The sequence below is a fragment of the Odocoileus virginianus genome, chromosome 6 (assembly GCF_023699985.2).
Source record: "Odocoileus virginianus isolate 20LAN1187 ecotype Illinois chromosome 6, Ovbor_1.2, whole genome shotgun sequence".
Classification (NCBI taxonomy): domain Eukaryota; kingdom Metazoa; phylum Chordata; class Mammalia; order Artiodactyla; family Cervidae; genus Odocoileus; species Odocoileus virginianus.
Genome location: NC_069679.1, coordinates 55,518,499 through 55,536,647, shown reverse-complemented (window position 1 = coordinate 55,536,647; position 18,149 = coordinate 55,518,499). Strand labels below are relative to the sequence as shown.

The 18,149-nt window shown below is 37.2% G+C and overlaps 1 protein-coding gene across 4 annotated transcripts in view; it reads left to right on the top strand.

Moving 5' to 3' along the window:
* Positions 1-17,643, top strand: part of DLGAP5 (DLG associated protein 5) — a 42,838-nt gene extending 25,195 nt beyond the window's left edge. For 2 of the 4 annotated variants that reach the window (XM_070469379.1, XM_070469382.1), the window contains 7 exons: positions 3,964-4,056; positions 7,488-7,707; positions 10,342-10,525; positions 12,555-12,615; positions 13,628-13,871; positions 14,738-14,787; positions 17,113-17,643. In XM_070469379.1, coding sequence (XP_070325480.1) covers positions 3,964-4,056; positions 7,488-7,707; positions 10,342-10,525; positions 12,555-12,615; positions 13,628-13,871; positions 14,738-14,787; positions 17,113-17,253 — 993 coding nt within the window. In that variant the 3' untranslated portion in view covers positions 17,254-17,643. The remainder of the gene's footprint in view (positions 1-3,963; positions 4,057-7,487; positions 7,708-10,341; positions 10,526-12,554; positions 12,616-13,627; positions 13,872-14,737; positions 14,788-17,112) is intronic. The other 2 variants (XM_070469380.1, XM_070469381.1) reach the window with 2 other exon arrangements.
* Positions 17,644-18,149: the final 506 nt, after the last annotated feature.

The window sequence follows — 18,149 nt, the reverse complement described above, 5'->3', positions numbered from 1 at the left end:
GGCTGTGAGAGTTGGACTATAAAGAAAGCTGAGCGCCGAAAAATTGATGCCTTGAACTGTGGTATTGGAGAAGACTCTTGAGAGTCCCTTGGACTGCAAGGAGATCCAACCAGTCCATCCTAAAGGAGATCAGTCTTGGGTGTTCATTGGAAGGATTGATGCTGAAGCTGAAACTCCAATACTTTGGCCACCTCATGCGAAGAGTTGACTCGTTGGAAAAGACCTTGATTCTGGGAAAGTTTTAGGGCAGGAGGAGAAGGGGACGACAGAGGATGAGATGACTGGATGGCATCACCGACTCGATGGGCATGGGTTTGAGTAAACTCCAGGAGTTGGTGATGGACAGGGAGGCCTGGCATGCTGCAATTCATGGGGTCGCAAAGAGTCGGACACGACTGAGTGACTGAACTGAACTGAAATGAGCAAGTATCTCACAAAAATGAGGGAGTGAGCCAAGAATGGGGGAGAAGATGAGTTTGATCCCCAGAAAGAGACCAAGAGAATTGAGGCCGGGGGAAGCCAAGAATGTGTGCAGCAAGCTTAGGAAGTAGCAGTTCCAAGCAGAGCAGGGGGTCTTAGGCTCTGCCATACCTGATTCTGGAAAGTGAAACTGAGTAAAATACTGATTTGTTTTTTAAATTGCATTCAGAGGAGATTTATACTTACTGTGCAGAGTTTAGAATGAATCAATGATAAATATCATACATGAACAACTAAGCAAGTAAAAAGCAAAACAAGAGGACTTCCCTGGTGGTCCAGTGGCTGGGACTCTGTGCTCCAATGCAGGGGGCCCAGGTTCGGTCCCCGGTTGGGGAGCTGCATCTCTCATGCTGCAACTAGGTGTTTGCATGCCACAACTAAAGATCTGCTTGCTGCAGCGAAGATCCTGTGTGCTGCAGCCGAGAGGCAGTGCAGCCAAATAAATAAATATTAAAACACAAGTCTGGAGAAAAAAATGAGTAAAGGAACATAATTGTTTCAAGAACTATATGACTCAGATGTGAATAGTATTTTGTTCTTTTTTTTTTTTAAGATTTTTTTTTTAATGTGGGCCATTTTTAAAGTCTTTTTTGAATTTATTAAAGTATTGCTTCTGTTTTATGTCTTGGTTTTTTGGCTATGAGGTATGTGGAATCTAAGCTCCCAGACCAGGGATCAAACCCACACCCCCTGCATTGGAAGGCAAAGTCCTAACTGCTGGACCTCCAGGGGAGTCCTGTGAATAGTGTTTATGTAGTCATACTGTAAGCATTACTTTGTGACCAGTTTTTATATATTTGACAGTTTTCACATTGATGAGTTGGTTCACTAGTATACTTCAATGGTGATCAATTAATTTTGCATTTCCTAGTATTGTTATTAATTTATAGATTTAAAGATATTGGATGTGTTTTCATTGTTTATAGTTACCATCTTTACTGATGCTCATTTCTTAGCTTTGACCATTGGGAGCCTCTTCAACCAATTGGCTGTTGGGACTTTTTTGTTGTTGTTGTTATATTGAAGTATAATCTACATATCATAAAATTAGCCCATTTCAAGTGTTCAGTTCAATGATTTTCAATAAATTTACAGAGTTGTACAAATATCACCATGATCCAAATTTAGAACATTTTTATTATTTAAACATTTTTTATTTGGCCTTACCACTTAGCATGTGGGATCTTAGACCCCTATACAGGGATTGAACCCAGGCCCCAGCAGTGAAAGCACTGGGTCCTAACCATTGGACCACCAGAGAATCCCCAAGAATACTTTTATCACCAAAAAAAGGTTCTCTTTGCCTATCTGCAAGTCAATCCACGTTCCCATTCCTAGTCCCCAAGCAACCACTAACCTTGCTATCTTTGTAGATTTGCCTTTTGTGAATATTTCATATTAAGTAGACTAATACAGTACGTGATCTTTTGTATGTGACTTTTTTCACTTAGCATGATGTTTTTGAGGTTCATCCATGTTGTAGATTGTATCTGAACTTTAACCAACTGATGGATGTTTAGATTGTTTCCACTCTTTGGTGATTATGAAGTCATCTATGAATATTCATATATTGTGTGGATTTATGTTTTTATTTCTCTTGGGTAGATATGTGGAATACTGCTGGATCATATAGTAAATTTATGTTTAACTTTTAAAGGAACTGCCACACTATTTCCCAAAGTGATTACAGCATTTTTCTTACCAGCAATTGGTGTGTTCCTTTTTTACCATATTCATACTTGTTATTGTCTGTCATTTTTAGAATAACCATCCTAGTGGGTGAGAAGTATCTCGTCATGTAATAGTTTTGATTTGTGTTTCCCTAATGATAATGATGTTAAGCATCTTTTCATGTGCTTATTAGCTGTTCATATTTTTGGGGGCAAAATATCTGGTGAAATATTTTGCCCATTTTTACATTGGTTTGCCTTTATTATGGAGTGGTAAGTGTTTTCAGTATATCATGGGCACAAGTCCTTTATCAGAAGTATTATTTGTAAATATTTTCTCTCAATTTGTGGCTTGGCTTGTCATTTTCTAAAAAATTTCTTTTGAAGTGCAGATATTTTTAATTTTGATGAAGTTCAATTTATCAATTTTCTTTTATGGTGGGATCATATCTAAGAACTCTTTTTACTTAACCACAAACCACAAAGTTTTTCTCTTAGGTTTTTTTCTAAAAGTGTTATAGTTTTAGCTCTTACAGCTAGGTCTGTGAGCCATTTGGAATTTTTGGTGTGTGTATGGTGTAGGTAAAAGTCTAAATTCATCTTTTTTCTTGAGGATATAAAATTTTCCCAGTACTGTTTCTTGAAAAGACTGTCTTTTCCTCATTGAACTGCAGTGGCACCTTGTTGAAAATCAGTAATCATAAAGGTAATCCTGAGTCATTTTGACATTTAAATCTTTTTTTGAGAGAGAGAGGTTGAGAGTACTTATGAATATAAATACATAGTAAGGGTACTTAAAGCAAATTTTCCAAACTATTGACAGTGGTTACCTCTTTGGAAGAGATTGGAAATATCAAAAGGATGGGGATATCACTTTGAATTTTTTAAGGTGAGATTGTGTGAAGAGAATGAGAAGGCAAACCACAGACTAGAAGAAAAATAATTTGCAAATTATATATCTGATATTTGATACAAATATCAAAATATACAAAGAACCCTTAAAACCACCTTTAAAATGGTTTTAATGTGGAGAAAAGACCTGAGCAGACACCTTGCCAGAGAAGTTATACAGATGGCAAGTAATCATTTGAAAAGATAAAGTTCAACGTCATAGATCACTAAGGAATTGCCAATTAAAACTACTATGAGGTGCCACTGCACACCTATTAGAATGGCAAAAATCCAAACCACTGACAGCACCAAATGCTGGTGAGCATGGCAGGCCTCAGGAACTCTAATTCATTGCTGGTGGGAATGCAAAATGGTACAGCTACTTTAGAAGACAGTTTGGCAGTTTCTCAAAGAACTAGACATGCTCTTATCATGTAATCCAGCAATCACAGTTCTTGGTGTTTACCCAAATGATTGAAAACATATGTCTACACAAAAACGTGTACACAGATGTTTATAACGTCTTTATTCGTAATTGCCAAAACTTGGAAGCAGCCAAGATGTCCTTCAGTAAAAGAATGGATAAATAAACTGTAAAAAAGAGAAAGATTGTGTTCAGATTGTGTAATTCAGGAAACAAAAACATTTAGGATATCTCTCTTAGCATTTTAGTAATCAAAAAGTAATTTAGGAGAGTTATTCATATATGACATCCATTGTGTAGATTTTAGAGGTTTATAAGACAAAAAATAACAATAAAAAATTTTACCATAAGAGTTTTTTACTTGAATACTGAATTGAGAATGACTTAGTCTAATTTTATGTTGCCATTCTCAATTTTTTTGAAGCTTTGGTTTATTAGTTTGTAATTTTAATGTGGTTTTTCATTGATCTGATAAACTTGTGCTTTATTTATTAACAGATAGAAGACGTAAACCAAAAATTTAGCAATCTAACCAAACTTGAGGAATCTGAATGGCAAAACAATAACAATACAAGCAAAAAAGTTTTTCGGGTAAGTCTGTGGGTTTCTAATATAGACTCTTCTACTCTAAAGAATTTTTATTTTCCAGCTTCAAAAACATTTAGCTTCAGTTTTTTTTATCATTTTATAAAATAAGTTTCATATATTGCTTACAATGTCATGATTGTCTTTGAAGAAAGAATAAGGAAATGAACAACATAAAATTCATGATGGTTATTTCTGGAGGGAGCAATGATAGGGGCTGTGATGGAATTGGGGCACCCCGAGAGCTTCTGAGGTGCTCAATAGTGGGTATGTGTGTGTGTGTTTTATTCTTTAAATTGTGTTTATACATAGTAGAAGTAAATTATTTATATAATGCTTAGTATGCGCCAGATGTTGTTCCAGGTACTTAACGTGTTTTAACTCATTTAATCCTCAACAGTCCTATTGAGGTGGTACTGTTATCTGGGATGTGAGGCCCAGAATAGATTAAGTTACTTGCCCAAGGTGGAGCTAGGTTTCAGGCCAGACTTGCTCATTCCAGAATCCCTGTTTTTATGCAGTACACTGGATTGTGTGTCTCTTTTGAGTGATATATTTCAAAATGAAAGAATATTAAATAGAAAAGAGGAGCAATGACTCTTTAGAATGTCTGTCTTTTTCCCTACATTTTATTTTGTAACATTTCCTATTACTTTTCTCTGTGAAATTCACTTTATCATGATAGATTCCAGTGTTATATATTTGTAGATTTTTTCCCTAGTAATGTTTGTTTATTTGGCTGTACTGGGTCTTCATTGCTTTGTGAACTTTTCTCTAGTTGTGGTGAGTGGAGCACTACTCTAGTTGCAGTGTGCTGCTTTCTCTTGTTGCGGAGCACAGGCCCTAGGATATGTGGGTGGGCTTCAATAGTTATGGCACATGGTCTCAATAGTGGTGGCTTCCAGGCTCTAGAGCACAGGCTCAGTAGTTGTGGCGCACAAGCATAGTTGCTCCATGGCATGTGGGATCTTCCCGGATCAGAGGTCGAACCTGTGTCTCCTCCGTTGGCAGGCGGATTCTTTACCACTGAGCCCCAGGGAAACCTGCTGCTGCTAAGTCGCTTCAGTCGTGTCCAACTCTGTGTGACCCCATAGACGGCAGCCCACCAGGCTCCCCCGTCCCTGGGATACTAAAGGCAAGAATACTGGAGTGGGTTGCCATTGCCTTCTCTGAGGGAAGCCTTCTAGTAATGTTTTAAACTCATTGGTTCAGATGAGCACTTCTTAAACCTCCAGTTTTCCTTTTAGATTTTAGAAAAATGCCTGTGGTTATAAAATTAGACTTCTAGATTGGTACTTTATTATGCTGTGTAGTCTAGATAAAAAACTGTTTTGACTCCTTAGGAATTTAAGATATTAGAGTATTAAAGAAAGCTTTTAATAAAATTATTTTGCTAATTGTTATGACAAGGGCTCTAAGGACACTGACAAAATTAAACAAATGAGTTTTAAATGTACTGAACAATGAAGGATGCTTGAATATTTTGAAGCCACTGTGGATATTTCTTATTGAGTACTTAGTCCTTGAAACATCAGTATCACCAGTGATGCAAATCATGGCTGTAGCAATATGGCAATATAGCAGAGCCTTGTAATTCTGCATTTTATCACCAGGTGTCTCTCTCCTCCTGCTTTATTTATAAGCTACTGTTAAGCTATGGAACAAATAAGATTTATCTTTTACCTATACTTTGATACCATTCCCTTCTGATTCCTATTTATTGACTTCTCATGTCATCACTTAGCCTTGTTTTCTACCTTTCCCTCTTTTTTCCATCTGTTTTTAGATATGTTTAGGTGTCTTATCTTTGTTTATGTTAGAAAAAACAAAAACAGCTAAACCTATGAGGTCCACATCTCCCTCTAATTATCTGTACCTTCCCTTTCTCATTCCCGTTTCTTTCTTCCCAGTCACAAAGTTCCCTATACTCTGTCTTTACTATTTTGATTCCCATTTACCTCTCCAGCACACTGCCATTCAGCTTCACCATCTCCAGGCCTCTAGAACAGTTATAACCAAGGTTATTGACCCACTAGTTCTGCAGTTATTAGACACTTAATTATAAAATCTAGTCCCTCTGCATTATTAAATACAGTCTACTTCCTCTTTCTTGAAATTATTTTCCACTGATCTTCCTCCTACCTCTATCCATTCTTCGGTCATGTTTGCAAGTTTCTGTTTCCACTTGTCCCTTAAGTGTTTGTGATGCTCAAGTTTCTACTCCAACTCTCTTCCCTCCTTCCACTTTCTTCATGTGCAGTAGTACCCACCCTGCAGTGATTCCCAAATCTATATTTCAAACTACACTTACTGCTGACACAGTAATACTTAAAGTATTAAGATATATATAAGCTATATATCCCAAACTGAAATCATCTGCACACACATATGTTTCCCTGTTCCAGAGAATGGTGTTACTATCCCTCCAGGGGTCTAAGATGGAAACCTGGTTATCTTCTGTGATCCGTTCTGCTTTTCACCATTTCACCCCTGCATGTCTAAAAGATTGCTAAGCCCTCTCAATTCTTCCTCTTAAACATCTCTTGAATCTGTTTACTTTTTTCCGTTTTTTCCCCTCCTTAACCTTAACTACTAGCATCTTTTTCCGGTATCACTGCAGTAGTCTCCTTCCTAACTGGCTTGTAACCCTCCAGTCCGTTCTCCAGGCTGGACACAGAGTGAGTGACCTTTCTAAAAGACCTATCTAAAAAGCATTTGATAATGCTCACCTCCTGCTTAAAACTCATCAGCAATCTCTATTCTTTTGTCCTCTGTGTAAGTGGCCACATGTGAAGGATTCTGATCAGCTGTGCTCACCTCATGCCACCTCCTCTGTGCTTTTTCACCTCTGGTTTTGCAAACAGGCCCTTCTCTCTGCCTAGCCCTCCCCTTACCCCCCATCTCATAGCTCACCTGTCTCTGATTTCAGCTCAGGTGTGACTTCCTGGAAACCTTTCTTGGTGCTTCTGAAGGTTGATTAATTCATAAACTCAGCCCTCTGAATTTAGTTTTAACATGACATTCTCACTGTCTTTATCTAGCTCTTCCACCATGAGGCTGAGAGCTCCTTGAGAGCAGGAACTTGGTCCCTTAACTTTTGACCCCAGCATGTTAGCACATGCTAGGAGCTTGATAAGTACATATTGAACATGTTAAATATTTTACATATGCTTTATTTGTTTTTCTTATAAAATGATAATGTAAGTGTGAAAGTATTAATCGCTCAGTCATGTTCAACTTTTCGTGACCCCATGGACTAGTGCGCCAGGCTCCTCTGTCCATGAAATTCTCCAAGCAAGAATACTGGAGTGCGTAGCTATTCCTTTCTCCAGAAGATATTCCCAACCCAGAGGTCGAACCTGGATCTTCTGCCTTGGAGGCAGATTCTTTAGATGATAATGAGTAGCTTTAATAAATGTTATAATTTCTCTTTACAGAAAAAAGTTGTCTCAAGTATAGCAAGTAAACCCAAACAGGATGACGGTGGAAGAATTGCTGCTAGAAATCGCCTCGCTGCCATAAAAAATGCAATGAGAGAGAGAATTAAGCAGGAGGAACAGGCTGAGGCAGCAGCCTCTGTAATGCCAAAGGAAGTGGATAAAATAGTGTTTGATGCTGGATTTTTCAGAATTGAAAGTCCCATTAAATCATTCTCAGGTTAGTTTTTTCTGCTGAGACTACTTAAGGGAAATACTTGGGTTGGATGGACGCTTGTGTAAGAGTTGAAGAACAGTTTTCATGTGAAGATTTATATGTTTTCATTGTGATTTCTGAGAAATAGCTTATGGAAGGTAAGTTTGGTTTCATTTTCATTTGGAATGAAAAATTTCCTCCAATGTTTTTGAAATGTAATGAAAGTACCAATTCCCTGATTTTAAAATACTGCCATGTAACCAGCTCTTAATACTTTAGGAAGTCATTATTTCTTATAATTTTCTAACTGGTTGTGTTTTTCAGTACCTGTTTTTCATAGGCTATCTTTATTAGATTGAATTTATTTACTTAGATTGAAATTAAATGTAAGCCATAAATGAGAGGTCACAGTTGAAGTAATCTGTTCTTTAAATCTTGGTAGACACTTCCTTTAATGCTTTAAGTGCTAGATGTTTATTTCCAAGGAGAGACAGACCAAGTCCTCTTTAAGTACTAATTAGCAGGAGGGATTTTTTTTTTTTCTATTATCTAACTGTGTCCAGTAGGAAGATTTCTGACAATAAATTTGAGTTGCTATCTAATATTTACTTTAAAATGTAAATTTATCACCAAGTATTTTATAACCTCCCAATCAATTTAGGTATCACACCTAGAGTGTGGTTTTGATGTGTTTCCTTTATTCTAAGCAGCTGCGCTCCCTGGATGCCCAGGAATTGCCTCACTGCTAATGACATGACTCCTTGCTACTTATTTTCCAAGGAGCCTAGTAGTTTCCAGGACCATGGGTTCACTGCTATATGTTTTTTCATGTCCCATCTTGGTACTTATGACCAGAGAGATCAAGGTTTTTGACCAAAATTTATCTTTTTGAAATTGAGTTTTAATTATACAACACATAGGTTATATGAGATTTGTTATAAACAGAAGTCCCCCAAGAAGCCCCTATTTATTATATCCTCAAGGCCACCACTTCCAGTGCTTAGAGGAATCTTTGGATATTATTTATAGCCTTTTATAAATAAAGTGTAGATTTTTCTCTTGGATTATTTCTTTGATATACTTTCCTTGGTTCTCTCTGATCTTTCTTCGAGAAGCACATATCTCCTAGTAATAGACTATCATTCTTTCCTGTACTTGTCATTTTCTTCTACTTCCTGAGTTTCTTCAACTTTCCTGTTGATGATGTTTTTATTTCCTAAGAGCTCTTTCTCATTCTTTGGATGTTCCGTTTTATAACATTCTGTGCTTGTTTCTTAAGTGTGCTGTCTTATCTTTCTGTAGACATTAATGATAACTTCTATGTATTCTCCTAGAGAGTCAATATTTGTTCCAAAATACTCTTATCTTTTTGGTTTTTGTTTCTGTCTCTTGTATCGGAGGCTTCCCTTGGGTGTCTAATGGTGGTTCACTGCCTGCTCGTGACTATGAGCAGGGCTCTGCACGGCAGCGCATGGGTGGTAGGGTCTTTACTGTGGGATGATTTAGCTGCATTGTTATGCTGTACTTAAGTCTTTTCTCATGGGCTAGTCAGATTCTCCCAGCGAAGGCAATGGCACCCCACTCCAGTGCTCTTGCCTGGAAAATCCCATGGACGGAGGAGCCTGGTAGGCTGCGGTCCATGGGGTCACTTAGAGTTGGATACAACTGAGTGACTTCACTTTCACTTCTCACTTTCATGCGTTGGAGAGGAAATGGCAACCCACTCCAGTGTTCTTGCCTGGAGAATCCCAGGAATGGGGGAGCCTGGTGGGCTGACGTCTATGGGGTCACACAGAGTCGGACACGACTGAAGTGACAGCTGCAGTCAGTTTCTCCAGAGATCTTTCCAACCTGCTGCCTGGAGGGTATAATTCTGGCTGCCAATCTTTTCAGGAGCTACATGGAGGGAGGGAAACTGAGGGTATCAACAGTTTTAAAAATACTCATTTCATCCCTTTTCCATATAATACTCATCTTTCAATTGTATCCCCTAAACCAGAGACCCTCTATTTCAACTTTTTTGGGGAAATAAGCCTCTAGTTTTTTTTTTATCTTCATGGTGGGAGGGGATTGTTCACAGCTGCCCAGCTGTGCATAATGAGGAAAGGAGTCTGGACTCTTAACTGTTTTTTAAACTGACTTTGAACCAATCTTCCTGTTTTTACCTCTGCTCCTAGTGATTCTTGACACCACCAATTCTTTTTGAGGGGTACTGTGGTATAAACTGGGCTGATTCACATCTTTCCTGACTGGTGGCTTAGGCTTTATTTTCTCAGGTTTACTAGGTAATATATGACTCATCCATCTATATTGCACTTCCAGAATTTCCTGTTTTGTTGTCTCTTCTTTAGTTTCGTCTGTCCTTGAAAATGGTATTTCAAATTTTAAAAGTCACTGACCTTAAAAAAAGAGGATGCTTTGTCCTTGTAGTGTTCTCCCTTTGAAAATTATCTCTTTACTGTTTATATTAGTGAAATGTTAAGAGGAAGCCTTTAGTGTGTGTGGAAAGTCTCAGGCATTTGACTAACAAACATTATTTTCTAGGAGAAAGAGGCTAGTTGGTAGGTGAGTAGGAAGAATTGGCACTGTCTGTCTAACTATAGTGAAAAATGAATGAAAAAGCTTTTTGGTGTTGAGATGATTTCTTTCATCTTCTAGGACTTTCTTCTGAATGCCTTTCTCAAAGACTTAAAACACCTAAGTCAGTCAGCAAAACTGTGTCTGAGACCAGGGCTGAGATGGGCCTTCTAAGACAAACTACATCACCAGAGAATCCTGATCCTCAGGGTGCCAAAAGTGAACCTGTTGATAAGACTTTGATTTCAAATATTCCTGGAAACAGGTATTTCTTTAATGTGTTATTACTAAGAGTTTAACAGAATGTAGACATTAAATACCATTTCCAATTGTTAACCTGTTAAGTATGGAACACATGTATTTTTAAATTTCACGTGACCCGGTAACATATAGGCAGTATTTCTATTTTATAAATGAGGAAATTAAGGCTTCAGATTTCAGATTTGGAAATGGTCATATCTATATGGATAAAATAAATTCTGCAGAACTGAAAAGAAAAGAAACAATATAGTGTTCTTTGGTGCTAAACAGTATAGTGTTGTTTTGTATGCAGTTTTGGTGCTTGACACATCTGAGCTCAAAATCAATCATGAGACATACTATGAAACTTCAAGTCAAGTTTTAACTCAACTTCAGTTTCATCATGTATAAAATAGTGCTGTTACCTCCCTGCAGGGTCATTAGGAAGTAGGCACTTTTGTACCAGCCTTTATGGAAAGTACCTTGGGAATCCTGACTTGACAGATGGCAGAGCAGACAAGGGGGAGCTAATATGTACTGAACAATTATTATGTGGAGGAGAAAATGGCAACCCACTCCGGTATTTTCGCCTGGAAAATTCCATGGACAGGGGAGCCTGGTGGGCTACAGTCCATGGGGTTGCAGTCAGACACGACTGAAACACACACACACACCATGCCCCCACCCCCGTCTACTTCTATTCCCGATCAGACTCTTAGCCTCTGCAGGGACTACTTTGGGACCCTCATCCTCAGGTTCCCCAGGTCTGCCTTGGAGGTGTTGCTGGCGCCCGCTTGGGAACCTGGATGCCTCTGCTTCGCAGCGCTCTCCTGGCAGGGCACAGGGGAGCAGCAGGTGGCCATGCACTCGGTTTGCTCCTGAACTGGCTGCCATGTGATTACTACTTCTCCATGTCACCTTCAGGTGGAAGCCTCCTCAGCCCTTCCTCTAAGCTGAGGTTCACCTCTCTGAAAGGGGAGCTTGGGCATTGCTGAACTATGTTGACCTCTGCAAAAGCAAGATGTATTTCCTCCTGAGGCTGTCAGCTCCCAAATGAAGCTTATTTAATAAAGGAATTAGTTCCAATTGAAAAAAAAAAATTATTATAGGCTGGACATGGTTCTAGGTTCCTGTCATATATTATCTCATTCAGTCCTCAAAACAACCAGGTGAGGTACTAAATCCCCATTTTTGAAAAATGAGAAAATTTGCAAAGTAAGTTACCCAAATTCACCTTGAGAACACCCTATAACTTGAAATAGGGGAAACAAATGAAAGTTTCTCTTCATAAGTATTTCATGGAACAAGTTATAAGATTTCTAGTTTTTAATGTAAGCCAAAGTATATTTAGCATTTGTGGTAGTTAAAATACTTTAGAATCTTTAAAAATCTGTGGATCATAAGATACCAATTTATCGTCATTTCTTATCCTGCAGTTCATTATCTTGTACTAAGAAGATCCAAAATTGTATTTAAGTGATATTACAAGTGCTGTTTAGGACTTCTCCTTACTTTTTAATTTCTAAAAATAGTCTCAAAAGAGCCTTTTTACAAACAACTTTGTACAATCAAGGCAAAGTGAAGCTGAAAACCAGAAAAATAGAGTATACTTTAAAAAAAAAATGACTCCAAGAGATTGAGACAGATGTTTCTAATAAAACGTGAGTTAAGCACTTCAGGATTTGAATGTATCATGCTGTAGCTAACAAGTAAATATAGCCAACTCCAGATTTACAACACTTGCATGCTGCTTCCATCCCCTAGAAGTAAGCTTTAGCTTACCCTTCCCTAGTATGTGGCTCTGGATTTGGCTGAGGTTCAAAAGATTTCCAATAGACTGACCAGCATGGTCAAAGACTTGCAAGTGTTCTGGGGAAAATGCATTTGGTTTCTAAGGCCATCCTATAGTAGCTATCATCCAAAACTAATCTATTTGGATCAGGCCTGATCTTAGATGAGGGTCCATCTCTGACCCATAAAGGATAGTCTCAAAACAAATCAAGACAGCAATATGTTTAATTTTCTGAGTACAGTGCTTCTTTTTTCTTTTTCAGAAACAGCACAGGAGAAGATGCTAAGTGTCTTGGTTTACAAGATTTAATTAAAATAAACCATGTAAGTCCTGTTCTGATGCATTAGGTAGCCTAGGATGTTCTCTATTTGTATCAATATATATAGTAACTCCATAAACAACCCCCAAAATTTCCATTGGAAATCTTAATTAGTCATATGAAATGATAGTTCTTATTTCAAAGACCTTTGGCTTGTTTGAGACCATAGTGCCAATTTGTATTTCAACTTACATCAAGATTATTTTTGTAAATAAAGTTTTATTGTACTACAGCCACCGTCATTCATTTATGTATTTGGCTGCTTTCAAAACACAGTGATAGAGTGTTCAGTGTTTGTGGCAGAGACTGTTTGGCTTACAAAGCCTAAAATATTTATAGTTGACTCTTGAACAAAAGAGATCTTTCCAGATGGTGTAGTGGTAAAGAATCTGGAAACTTGGGTTCTAGCCCTGGGTCGAGAAGATTCTTTGGAGTAGGAAATGGCAACCGAACTCCAGTATTCTTGCCTAGAGAATTCCATGGACAGAGGAGCCTGGCAGGCTGCAGTCCTTGGGGTCACAGAGAGTCGGACACAACTGAGCGCACACACAAACGACAGCAGGAGGAGTGTGCCATCCCTCTGCACAGTTGAAAATCCACATAAAACTTATGTTGGCCCACTCTTTATATTGGTTCTTCCATGTTAGTAGTTTCACATCTGTAGATTCAACAACTGCAGATCCTATGGTGTTTACCACTGAAAAGATTCTAAGTGGACCCTTGCAGTTCAAACCCTTATTGTTCAAGAGTCCATCATACACCTGGCCCTTTACATAGAATGTCAATCTCTGAACTGGGATATTGGTATTTGCTGAGAAACTTTCCTTCAGTTATACTGTTGCTATAATATTATCTGATCTCATTGTTCAAGAAGCAAGATAGAAGGATGGATTTATAGTGTTCTTTAGCTTGTGCTCAGAATGTCATCCCTCTATTATTGTTTTAAATAGTGACAAGACTTTTTATGTTTATTTTGATTTTGGATAATTAAATATAAAAACCATTTTTACTTCCAGGGTATGAATAAGATAAACTTTGAGATTGGTTGTTTATCTAGTGAAAGAATGAATTTGGCTCTCCATGCTGTCAAAGTAGCAGATGATATTAATACCAACAAAAAGGAAGAAATTTCAGATGTTGTGAAAGGAATGGAACTAAATTCAGTTACAACACAGGATGTTTTGATGATTAGCCCTGAAAAAAATATACAGTCACAAAATAACATCTCATGGGAAGAAGAAACGAAAACTTCTCAGTCAGGTGAGGTCTTTTTAATGTATTTAAATAAGGTTTCGTTAAATAAATGAACTTGTCCTAAAGTATAAATTATAGTAAACACTTCTGGATATAGTTTCCAAGAATGATGGTTGAGAAATTGGATACTTGCTATAAATATCTAATGAGAATTAATTCGTGTTGTGGTACCCTACTCTCCACCCCAGACTCTTTTGATTAAAAATCAACAGGTTGATTTTGATTTTGATTAAAATCAACAACAGATACTAATCCACGTTGGATGGCAGGAGCACTTTTCATTAGACCTAAATATCTGGGGTCCTTTGTTGTTTGTGAAGGCTCAGAATTAGAAAAATTCCCTGAAACTTTTTTTAGTCCTCTTCTTTTCCATCAAAGAGCCTCAAACCTTTCTTTAAAAACATCCTCTTTTTCTGCCCTAATACCTTTTCTTACCTACTTTGTTGTGATTGTTCTTCAATAGGAAATGGCTCGTATTTATGTTATAATGTAATGTGTGATGGTTTCACCTCCTGTTTTTACCTGTTACCCTATGGTGCTGTTCTGGTTGGGGCCTGAGGTGAAATAAACTTTATAACATTGGGCAGACACTTAATACACTCCTGCTATGTTCTTACAGCATCTTTTGGGTACCTTTAAATTACAAGCATGAGATTTATTTAGAGAAGACTTTTATTATACTAAAATTAAGGATGAGGATTTTACAAAGAAATTTAACTACATTTTAAAAGATATTATAGCATAAGATGGCCCACACTTTTCTTTGCCTTTGATATTTGGAAGTTTTCATATCTTTTGAGTCTTTGTTTCTAACAACTCTTAACTGCAAGAATATTCTTTAAAAAGTTAAAAATTATTCTTTTTTTTTTCAGTATTATGTGATAATAAAAGTCTAACTACTGAATGCCATCTTCTTGATTCAGTAAGTTTTCAATTTATTTGAAAAGTTCTTTGTATTCTAGATTTGTTTTATAAAATGAGTGTTATTTTTCAGTTTATATGCACAGTTTAAAATGTACATCTTGTCAGTGTTTACTCTGAAGTCCTTTTTTGTTCATTTTTTTCTCCAAATGGGAAAAAAATTTTCATATACTTTATAGTATGCCTTGGTATTAAACTGAAGATTTAATTCCCTACATGGTTTATGTATCAAATTTGTTGTGACAAATTGGTTGAATACTTGAATATGTAGTATGCTCAGTATTTCTCACTGATGCAAGAAAAAGATAAGGCAAGAGTTATACCCTTTTGAAGTATACAGTTGAGAAGAAAATGTCTATCCTACCTTCAGTCATCAATGCTTATTTTCATTGTAATTCTTTTAGATTGCTATTTTTATGTCCTATTATTTTATTTGGAAGCCCCCCAACCTTTACTTTTTAGTGACTTCTTGCCTCTAAGTCTAGTTCAAACATTTGCCTGTCTGTGAAGCCTTCCTGTAAAAGCTCTCATCTCTTGTATGTTTCTCTGTAGACACAGGCATACAATATATGCAGTACACACATTTAATCTCTTTTTTAAGAGTATAATATGAATAAACAATACTGTATTCCTAAAACATATGATGCTTTCAGAAATCTGTTTCCCTTATTAACTATAAGTTTCTCTTTGGGCAGAGCTGTCTGATTCGTATTCATGGATGCTGGCACTGAATAGTAGGACATAAATGGAAGAGTGCTCTCTTGCCTACTGAGTGTTTGCAGCATTGTTTTTCAGCCCTACTCCTGGATATTTTTATTTCAGTGATCTGGTTTTGGACGTTCACCAGGCAATTCATGTAGCCAGGGTCAGCAACTCTGGTTTACAGCCTTACCTTGAAATTTTCCAGGAACAATTGTTAAAATGAGTCAGGGAATGGGCTTTTTTGCTAATCTTGAATCTCAGAATATAAAAAATTCATTAAGGCAAATGTAGGATAAAACAGCAACAGTTTTTGCTAATCTCACGAAGCCTGACAAAGGCTTGGCTTTCTAAAGCCACTAATTCCTTACGGACCTCTGACTATGTTGACTTTTATTATGTTTTAAGGCTGCCTTCTCCATATTCAGCCTTCTGGGCTCCCTGTATCTCAGGAGCAGAATGATTACTGTGACGTGCACTGTTCATTCTTGGCCTTAGCCTTCTTTACTCAGAGGCTGACACTTAAAGGACAGGGATTTCAGCATGAGACCAGTTTATAGAAACCTGATTTAATCTTGTTCCCAGTTCTGAACTCTGAATGATTGGTTCTGATAATATATGATATTATAAGTAAGTCTAGAAGTTAATCATAATATTGTTTTTGATATATTAGTAATAAAATTGCTTCACAGTTATACATTTATTGTTGATAAATCTTAGTATCTTATAACTTAGTCTCCCTGTGAGTTATTTTCCATTCCCATAAATATTAGGATTTATATTCTAGGATTTTTTTAATAGGTATACCTTTAGACCCACATTATTACTAGCTCTGTGCGTCATTTAAACCTGAAGTAGGGCTTGAGGGAGAACAAAGAGAAGGATCCTGGCAGGATCACACCAGTAAAATACCTGTTAATTACAATCATGTGTACTAGGATGTGTGGAATCTGCATAAGTGGCCTCAGTTTTACTCATCCTGCATGTGTTACTGAAGTCTGTCACTTTTTAAGGCATGTATCCTTTTTAAAATTTTTTATTTTTTTTAATTTATTTTTAACTGGAGGATAATTGCTTTCCAATGTTGTGTTGGTTTCTGTCACACAAAAGCGTGAATCAGCCGTAAGTATACACACGTGCTTTCCTTCTTGAAGCTCCCCCTCACCTTCCACCCCGTCCCACCCCTCTAGGTTGTCACAGAACACCAGGTTGAGCTCCCTGTGTTACGCAGCAACTTCCCACTAGTTAGCTGTTTTATATATGATAATCTATGTTTCAGTACTTCTCAATTCGTCCCACCCTCTCCTTCCCCACTGCATCCAGAAGTCTGTTCTCTATGTCTGCATCTCTGTTCCTGCCTTGCAAATAGGTTCATCAGTACCATTTTTCTAGGTTCCAAATATAAGGTATATATTCCTAATATACTTTTCAATTAAAAATATATATATATTTTGAAATTAGATCCATGGAGGGTAGCATAACATTATGTTACTAAGAATTTTATCATTGTGTACAAAAAATGTCATTTATATTATTAATTAATCCACTGAAAATTTGAAAGATTGAACACTCACTTGGTAAAACTCTTGATAGTTACTTTAGTGGCTTCTCTAAATTTCTTCTCTAGCCAGGCCTAAACTGCAGTAATACATTCACTCAGATGGAGAGAAGACATCAAGAACAGACCAGACACATTTCCTTTGGTGGTAACCTGATTTCCTTTTCACCTCTGAGGCCTCTCAGTGGAGAACAACCAGAAGAATTTTGAATTTAAAAATAAATCCAGACATTTTTCTTCATGTTTTCCATGCTATATTCTTAGAATACTGAAAAGTTGAAGAGTGTTTGTGTTCACTGCTGTTCAAGCCACTTGTAGACTGTTGGCCCTCCTTAGGTGGATGCAGAACCTGTGGATACTGAGGGCCTGCTGTCAAGAGATTTAAGCATCCTTGAATTTTGGTATCTGTGTGTGTGTGAGGGGAGGGGGTGATCCTGGGACCAATCCAGCCACCCCCCTCAGGATTCTGAGGAATGATTGTGTAATATTTTAATACTCAGTGTTCATCAAAGTGTGTTTTAGATATGATACTGTTTCTCAAGGGAAGGGGGGATATGTTGTATATTAACCAATGCAGAATAAAAATATACTTGCCTTGCCTCTCTTGTGTAAAATGTATAAGCTTAAAAGTTAAGTATACCTACTCAGAGCTTACTAACATTCTTCATTTTAATTGAAATATAATGTTAGACTTTAACAAATATTTGCATTCTTTTATACTTAGTTTGAACTCTTAAATTTGTTGATATTGAATAGCTTGCATATTGCTTTTTCATATGTTGAGTTTCTTTAGATATCCATCAGTATATTTGAAATACTTTCTCCTTTATAAAACTCTTGACTATAGGATTGTAGAAGACAGGGCCATCAGTACAACAGAGCACTAAGATGACTGATAGTAGCGAAAGCTTGCCATCAGACCTGGGGCCAGGTATTTCTGTTTGCAAATGAGGTGAGTGTTGGAGGTATTCACCAAACAGGCAGCAACTTTATGAATAATTCTTTAAGATGAGGGCCTTCCAAACAAGAAAGGAAAAGCACATCCACTTTTGTTGTCAGAGGAAGTTGTGTTGGGCTTGTAGAAAAGATAGTATTATCAAAGTTGG